The sequence below is a fragment of the Phoxinus phoxinus genome, assembly GCF_949152265.1.
Source record: "Phoxinus phoxinus genome assembly, chromosome: 21".
Classification (NCBI taxonomy): Eukaryota; Metazoa; Chordata; class Actinopteri; order Cypriniformes; family Leuciscidae; genus Phoxinus; species Phoxinus phoxinus.
The window spans coordinates 17,505,246-17,514,115 of NC_136896.1; the positions used below are offsets into that span (position 1 = coordinate 17,505,246).

Sequence of the window (8,870 nt, forward strand, 5' to 3'; positions counted from 1 at the left end):
TCTTTTCTTGAGTTTATGGATCATGTTCTGATGTATTTTTCCCAGGATGCTACTAGTTTGGACTTTGAGCGTTACCTGCAGCCAACAGTGAGAGACAGCATGTCTCCGGGTCTTGCAGCAGAGAGGTTTTCCCTTGGGGTGGAGGATGCTGAGATGGAGAGTCCTGTGACTCCGGGTAGTTTGTTCCTCATATCACAACATAATATTCTTAATGCTCACATGCGGTTTGTTGGGGGGCACGTGGGCACTCACTTCTCTCTCTTGCACTCCTGTCTCAGCTCTTCCAAGAATGGTGTTCACACCCGGGACCAGTCAGGTGGATTTACAGCTTTCCTTTATTAAAGGCACACTATGCACTATGCACTCGCGGCCTGATCCCCTCCACCCCGTATACCGGTACCTGTTCAGTTGGATGGAAGCGTTGGACATCGAACTGGCACAGATAGACTCGGAAAATGTCTACTGATCAGGTAATGTTTCACGATTTCATACTGCATAATTGTATATGTTGTGCCGTAGAGCAAGTCGTGATTCTCGCGAGATTTGGCGGGATGCTATTGCTATCGTGATGATTCGCCATACTACGAGTTTGTTTATCATTGAAATGACTATGAAGCTGTTATATTAAAGCTGCAGTCCGGCACTTTTTTGGGTTTAAAAATATAAAAAAAAGACATTTTTGAAAAAAAACGTAACCAGCCAGTGTTCAAAACGATCTGCTTGCCTTACCTCGATTCAAAACGGTAAGCTTGTAATAATGATTTTAATTCCAGTGGTACTGGTGGATTTCCGCGGGAATTTCGAGCATGTCTTTGCGTCATTACGTCACTTCTGTACACAGAGAGAAGGAGTCCCCGGCTAGCGTGTGTGGATGATGGAGGTGGAGATTTAGCTTAGCACTTGGTATGGCGGATCCCGAAAGTTTAAAGCGACAATCACCAGTGACAACTGGAGATTCTTGTAAAACCCAAAGACTTCGGACTTCAGAGTGGCTACAGAAAAAATATATTTTTCACGTTTTGACGTGATATAAGCAATCGTTAGATTTAATCCGCATGATATAGCCTAACGTTACTGCAATGCTTCCCCCCACCCCCAGAATTTGGTCAGAACAAAAGTGAATGTTACTTACTTGTTCAGATGACATTTTCCGATGAAAATTCTAATGTTGACACTTTCAAAAAGTATACTCTGAGATTGCTGATGACAGTACAGTATCCACAGCGTCAATACATTGTGTTCATCCGCGCTGTTTCATGCCGATTTACTACCCACGCACAGTTAATAATTCCGCGAATAACTGCAATTGCAGATTTCTAACAGAGATGGCGACAAAGAGGAAAAACGACGGACTGCAGCTTTAAGGTACAAATCTTGCATAGTGTGCCTGTAACTATCATTTATTCTGTCTCTTAATAGGGTTCGCACAGTTTTCCAGTCATGGAAATTCACTCAGAATTCTGATCCGATCAAATATTTTATAGATGTACAAGTAGAACTTGTAGATTTATTACAGAAATGTTCATGACTTCATTTGTATTACCGGTAATAAAATCTTCGAGTTTTTCAGGCCTAGAAACCATTTTACACCAAAGAAAAATAGATAGATCATCTATCACATCATCTGAGAGTTGTCGGCATTGCAATTGTATTTTTTTTGTGTGTGTGTCCATAACCTTGTTTCAGAAGTCAGAAAATCCGTTGATGTTCACCCCAGAGCAGAAGGAGAGAGTGAGACCATCAATGTGTGAACGTGACACCTCCCACTAACAAATAAAAGCACATCCACTCACTCTTTGAATGTGGGTGTTTTTTCCCCTTATTTTATTGGCATTCAGTGTTTTTAACAAAGCAAAAAAAAAAAATAACTATGTATTTCCATTCTGTGAATTTACTTTATCTTGTTCCCGCTGGTGACTGATTGTTTTGAAATGCCAGACGTGGTAGAGGTCACAGGGTCATGGGAGAAGGGGGCGAGTGATTAACATCAATGTTTGGAACCTCTCTGTGTCCATCTTCGTCTTGTCTCTCCTCAGCCTCCAGCTGTTCTGTATGTCTGAAAATAATTGTAAATTATAAAAATATGGGCTTCAAAAAACATTTCTTTGAATCTAGGGGATTTTTATCTTTTTTAAATACCTTGCTTTGTCAGCATCTTCAAGAGCACTTCTGTTCTTTTCTCTCAGCTCGAGTCTCTCCTCCTTCAGCTTCACGCTGTGCTCATATGCAGGGAAGAAGGTCTGAGTGAAGAACTGCTGTGTTTTCTGCATCCAGTCCTTCTCTGAGGATATGGAATTAACCCACTATTAGGGATAAATCAGAGGCATAACTAAGATTTTATTCATTTACATTAATTTTTCAGGTGACACTTAAATTAGGCTACCTCATATGGTGACTGTGTGAAGCACATTTACATCTATTCATGTTAGCATATGCTTTAATCTCAAATAAAATAAACTACTTCCGAATGAGCAATACAAGCGAAGGCAATAATGTAAGTGCCAGTAATACAGCGTTTCAAACATCCTTCAGAATAGTACAACGCTTGATCTTTATTTTGTCTTATTTTAAGTCACCTTAAAGCCCCTTTAGAAGTTTGCATAGGCCTCCTAGTTGAGAACCCCAGATAAAGAAACAAGGACTGACCACATTTTCTATTATGAATTGCATTTGTGAACTCAAACCTTTGAAAGCAAGCACAGGACTTTGTCTTTGCTCCATCTCCTCAGATAGGGATGTCTGAAACATTTCAAAAGATAAGAGCACCTTAATAGAGACAGTCTGGTTAGATTTCACCCCAGATAAGATAATATCCACTGATACTGAATGATATACCAATCTCAAGAGACTTTGTACTGCCAACATGAGAGAAAATGGCTGAAATATCATTCTCAGAAATGTAATTTAAATGATGTAACTATAAATCATTGATCTGAAACAGTAGGAGAGGCAGCACAGACTTGAAGTGAACTCGGCTCTGTAATATTCTGCGTGGTGTCGTCCCAATGACTTGTGTCAGTCTGGCTCTCATCAGTTTGGATTCTCTGGCCTTTCACCTCAGCGCAGCCCAACAATGCCTCAAAGAACTCCAGAAAGCTCATCTACAACCAAAATAATTTGTCATATCAAATCAAAGTAATATCAACCAAAAAAAACATGAGTTCAGCTCCTGACCTCCAGGTCCAGATTGCTGTAGAATCCATCATGAATTGCAGGACTGTCCAGAGAGAGGATCTCTAACACTTTGGACACGGTTAGCTCGCTGTCATATAGACAGAGGTCCTGTGAACAGGACTATGCATAAGAATTATGTAGGAATAATTCTTGGTAGGTTGAGACTAGATGAAAGTAAGAGGCCTGTTACCTTAAGCAACCAGACAAATTGCCTTGCAGTCAAGGTTTGGTCAGGCTGGACAGAATTTGCTTTACACAGGGCCTGGTAAATTTCCCAGCATCTGCCTGAGTAGTGACATGCAACCGAAGCATGGACAGGGTGGCAGAACAGAGAGCCTAAAATAAAGACATTTTTAATAAAATAAACATTTTTAATAATGAATAAATAATAATAGTCTGTTTAGGGACATTCAATATAATTATTTAATAATACAATCATAATATAATGTGTATCTCTCTACCTTTCACATTCTTTGCATTGGGAATGATGTTCTGCCTCATGAGTTTTGAAAAACATGCTGCGAGTATGTTATTAGAGGACCTGTAACATGACATGTGATCTGTGACTAGATGGAAACTTTCAAGAACATAAAAAATCCTATCATTGTAGGAAAATACTCACTCAATATCTTCGTGGCAAATATGATATGCTACAATGATAATGTAGCTGATGCACTCTCTTGGTAGAATGGCAGTGAAAGGAGAATGAACCTGATCTGGATTCAGACAGTGACAACAAGCAAAACTTTGATTGCACATAGTTTATTTGATATAAAGAGAAAACATCACAAACCATTATTATGCTTAAAGACATTACCAGTGATGAGATGATCTATTTGCGCTTGCGTGATTCCGTGCTGGTGGACTTTACAGTCCATGAGAAATCGAGAGAACTGCAGGTAGGTCAGGGGGAATATTTTGTCTGGAGATTTCTCATGTCCAAGGCTGCTGTAGAAGCTATATATCTCCCTTAACAAACCAATGTGTCTCAGCACTGCAAACTCCACCTGCACAGATGTAAATAAAATAATACTTACACTGCACACCAACACAAATTTGGCTCTGGATTTACCTTAGGATTCATATCAAATAAGGCCAAAAACCTGTTTGAGTTCTTGATCTCTGTGGTCCTCAGGGACTCTGTCTAACAGAGTCTGGATGTTCAAAACCATGTCAGATCCGAGTGGTGAGTTTGTGCTTGACTGTGAAGATCTTTTGGATGAATCATCTAATGAACAGAGATAAACTATTAGAAACACTAGAAGTAAAACAATTATAATAAATAAATAAAACCTCTTGACACACATAAGGGACAAGAAATTAAGTAAACAGTGTTTAGTACACTGTCAATTTTTTTTTATAAGTTAACCCCCATTGCAAATCAGGTTTATTGGCAAGATTTACAGACTTTCAGCTGTTTGCAATGAACAAATCAAACAAAAGTAATTGAAATAGCTCAACACAACAAATGTTTCAAGTGGTTTCCACAAATTCAACTGAAAATGCAACTTTTAATTACTTCTGCAGTCTCAAAATTATTCAACCCCCAAGCATCTTTAGTACTTAGTAGAACACCCTATTGATGTTATGACCTGATGCAAACAAGATGTTTAACCAAACACCATACATAGCAGTGTTTCTGAGGAATCTTAGCCCATTCCTCATGAGCAATGGCCTCCAGTTCAGTAGTATTCTTGGGTTTGTGTGCTGCAATCGCCTTCTTCATATCCCACCCGAGATTTTCTTTGGGGTTCAAGTCAGGTGACTGTGATGGCCACTGTAGAATCTTCCAGGACTTCTTCTGCAACCAAGCCTTGGTGGAATTTGAGGTGTGCTTGGAATCTTTGTCCTGTTGGAAGGTCCACTGATGCCCAAGCTTCAGCTTCCTCTCTGACTGCATGACATTTTCTTCAAGGATTTCCTGATACGTAAATGAATCCATCTAGCCTTCCACATACAGTTTACCAGTGCCAGAGGGTGCAAAGCAGCCGCAGAGCATCACAGAGTCCCACCATGCTTAACTGTAGACAGTTCTTTTCAGCATATGCTTAATTCTTCTTTCTCCAGACATACCGCTGATCCATAGGGACAAAAATTTCCATTGCTGCACAGAACAGAATCGCAAAACTTCTGTGGCTTATTTTTATGATTTTGAGCAAATTGGAGCCAACTTTTGCTGTGCTTTTGGGTCAGTAGTGGTGTACGTCTTGGAGTTCTGGCATGCGTTTAGTACGCTCCTAACTGTGCAAGCTGAAACCTCAGTGCCTGTTGCCAAGTCTTGCTGCAGGTCTTTTACAGTCAAAGGGTTTTTCTGAACCTGCCTTCTCATAAAACTGGTTGCAGCTGTTGATAGCTTCCTTTTTCTGCTCTATCCAGGTAGTGTAACCACTGTTCCTTTCATTTTGAACTTGCGAACCATGCTTCCAACAGTGTCTCTAGGAACATGTAGTGCCTTTGCTGTCTTTTTGTATCCTGTTCCTTGTTTGTGAAGGGCGATGATATCTTCTCGCCATATTTCTAACATGCAGTCAAACGTGACACTCAACAAACCTAGCCAGTTCAGATATGTCATGTGTTCTAGCTCAACCACACCTGGTACAACTAATGAAGCCTTGATTAATTGCATCAGGTGTGCTTGAGACAACAGCTGTTTTGCAGATTTGTGCTGTTGTGAGGGATTCTATTCAGGGCGTTGAATAATTTTGAGACTGCAGAAGTCATTAAAAGTTGCATTTTCAGTTGAATTTGGGGAAAACACTAAAAACATTTGTTGTGTTGAGCTATTTAAATAGCTTTTGTTTGATTTGTTCATTGCAAACAGCTGAAAATGTACATTTTGCCAATAAACTTGATTTGCAATGGGGGTTGAATAATTCTGATTACAACTGGCTACTTTAGGTACACCTGTTCAACTGCTCATTACCGCAAATATCTTATCAGCCAATCACATGGCAGCAACTGAATCTCAGAAAAAAGAGAAAATATCAGGTGAGTGGCAGTTCTGTAGGCGAAAATGTTGTTGGTGCCAGAGGTCGAAGGAGAATGGCCAGACTGAGTTGAGCTGATGGAAAGGCAAGAGTAACTCAAATAACGTCCTGTTACAACCAAGGTCTGCAGAAGAGCACCTCTGAATGCACAACACGCCAAACATTGAAGCAGAATGAGCTACAGCAGCAGAAGACCACACTGGGTGCCACTCAGCTAAGAACAGGAAACTAAATAATAATTTCATATATATATGACATAATGTATGTATATTGTGTATATATATATATATATATATATATATATATATATAAATTATACATGTAAACTACATTTATATATAAATATTAAATTATACAATTCAATTCAGCTATGTAGGAAATCAGTTGCTAGGGACAATGGTTTAGTTTGGTAGCCATTAGTTGACCAATCAGAATCAAGTATTCCAGAGAGCTAATAATATTTAATTCTAAATATTTAATTCTGGTCATGAATATTACGTAATACTTTACTCTCGTCTGGAAAAGGAGTCGTAATCCCACTCAGGCCAGGAGTGAAGGCAGGAAATTCAGCCATGCAGTCCTTATTAAACTCCCCTTCATATACCAGTCCATTTTCAAAAGTGTATTTCCCCTGCAAAAGACCATCTGTAGTGTTGGAATCACACAACCATCTCACATCTCCATAGTTTGAAAGGTGGTTTACCTGTCCATGTTTTTTGTCATGTTTCCACTCTCCACTATACACAGCCCCACTGGCATATAAGAACTGTCCTTGACCATGACGCATGCCTTGAACGAATTCTCCCGTGTACTCGTTCATACGAGGGTACTGAGAGCATGGCACTCTTTTACACAACCATGTGTGCGTTCCTTTTCCATCCTACATTAAGTAAGAAACTTCTGCTAAAATTTTCAGTACGAAATTATACAAAATCATAATAGAGGGAATGACCATAAGGGCCAAGTTAGTAAATGACAGACCTGGATGCCATTTAACCACTGTCCACTGTATTGCTGATCCAACTGAACCCATGTCATTGTTCCTCGTCCATGTCGGACATTGTTCCTCCATTGTCCTTCATACACATTGGCAGATGGGTAACTTAATGGGAAACAAATATATTTTCTTCAAATATAGAAAAAATATATATATATATATTTATAAAGAAATAATTACTATCACACACCACCGCTTTCCCCAGCCCTCTCTGCAGTTGTTCACCCAGTCTCCTTTGTACCATGATGTGGATGCTTGGTTATAGTAAATTACCCCCTGTCACCATCACAGGACACCAGTCAAGATATTTATTATTAAATGCATGTGAGGAAAGTTGAGACAGATGTGTGCACATACCTGCCCTTGTCTTTTGCCCAGATACCACTGACCTCTGTACACAGTAGAGGTTTTGAAACATTTGAACACCCCGACACCATGACGGACACTTTCGTGTAACTCCCCCTCGTAAGTGCTGCCATCTAGCCAGGTGTAAGTCCCATGTCCCATGGGAACATTTAATTTAAAATCACCCTGCCGAATGCAAAAGTTAATTTCACTATGAACAATTAATGGCTCCAACCAAAACACTGTGGTATTATGTATGTGACTTACCTAATCCTAGCTAATGTAAATCTTCATGTGCATTTTTGACTTCCATTAACTCTTTACATACCTGATACTTTAAACCGTCTGACCAGATATATTCACCAGAGCCATGCATCAACCCATGTGAAAAACTACCCTAATGAAAGCAAAATGGAAGAAATAATGAAATAATGTTGGGTAATTTAAGGTTTTCAAGCAGAATCTGTGCTCTACTGAAGTTCCTTGAAGGTATTTCAGGGGAGGGGTTTTTGGCCCCGGGTTGTTTTCTGATCAAAAATATAAAATTTATTTCTAAATGGTCATCTTTCCTCCCTTACAACATTCATAACTCTTTTTTTTTAATATAACAAAAGATTTATAAAGTAACGTTAATATATAATGTACGTTGCAGTAGTAATGTTAGCAATGTTCTTAATAAAACCTTAGTAGTTACATTTAAATTAGATTTACATTTTTATACTGGATCTAAAGGTTGAAACCCCCTAAGTTATCATTCATCACTCACCTTGTAAATGTGGCCACCTTGAAAATAAGCAACACCTTCTCCATGAAACATTTCTCCACACTTATCACCCTCATATCTGAGGAAAAAAAAGATCCCAAACACTTCAAACCCATATTTGTCAACCAATCTGAGTGCTCTAATTTCGCAAGAATGTCTAACCTTTCCACGATTATATGGTGAAGAATGGGAACCGTACGGCACTGATCATGTTCATTGTTTGGTCGATGCTCGTTCGTGTGCCGAGACACAGAGGAGGAACACACAGCAGAGCTCGAGGAGTCTTGTCCATCGTCAGGCTCTGTGACGGACTCCGACACTAAACTGGACGTGGAGGACTGTCCTAACACTTTACTTAACGTTGGTTCTGGCGTAGATATGTTAGAACTTATTTTTTGTCCTTTAGCCATCGCCGGTAGAGAGAGACAGAATTATTCGCTAGTTCACCAACTAGCAAACATCCCTGTGGAGTGTACATAGTAACACGCTATCGGTTGCTAAGCAATATTACATTACGGCAAGTTAGAAGGGTAAAAAGAAAAGAAAAAGAAAAATTACTGGGTCTTGTTTAATGTAAAATAGGATTTTAGACATATTTTAGACT

At 39.3% G+C, this 8,870-nt stretch overlaps 1 protein-coding gene across 4 annotated transcripts in view; it reads right to left on the reverse strand.

Moving 5' to 3' along the window:
* Positions 1-1,798: 1,798 nt before the first annotated feature.
* Positions 1,799-8,870, reverse strand: part of rsph10b (radial spoke head 10 homolog B) — a 231,345-nt gene continuing 224,273 nt past the window's right edge. Inside the window, exons 1-18 of one of the 4 annotated variants that reach the window (XM_079596115.1) lie at positions 8,429-8,778; positions 8,270-8,345; positions 7,832-7,900; positions 7,516-7,689; positions 7,349-7,434; positions 7,143-7,263; positions 6,865-7,041; positions 6,672-6,792; positions 4,278-4,402; positions 3,992-4,181; positions 3,797-3,890; positions 3,636-3,715; positions 3,365-3,510; positions 3,175-3,282; positions 2,961-3,101; positions 2,685-2,739; positions 2,140-2,281; positions 1,799-2,056 (exon numbers count right to left, since the gene is read on the reverse strand). In XM_079596115.1, coding sequence (XP_079452241.1) covers positions 1,951-2,056; positions 2,140-2,281; positions 2,685-2,739; positions 2,961-3,101; positions 3,175-3,282; positions 3,365-3,510; positions 3,636-3,715; positions 3,797-3,890; positions 3,992-4,181; positions 4,278-4,402; positions 6,672-6,792; positions 6,865-7,041; positions 7,143-7,263; positions 7,349-7,434; positions 7,516-7,689; positions 7,832-7,900; positions 8,270-8,345; positions 8,429-8,676 — 2,259 coding nt within the window. In that variant the 5' untranslated portion in view covers positions 8,677-8,778 and the 3' untranslated portion in view covers positions 1,799-1,950. Of the gene's footprint in view, positions 2,057-2,139; positions 2,304-2,684; positions 2,740-2,960; positions 3,102-3,174; positions 3,283-3,364; positions 3,511-3,635; positions 3,716-3,796; positions 3,891-3,991; positions 4,182-4,277; positions 4,403-6,659; positions 6,793-6,864; positions 7,042-7,142; positions 7,264-7,348; positions 7,435-7,515; positions 7,690-7,831; positions 7,901-8,269; positions 8,346-8,428; positions 8,779-8,870 lie in introns of those variants that run through there. The other 3 variants (XM_079596114.1, XM_079596116.1, XM_079596117.1) reach the window with 3 other exon arrangements.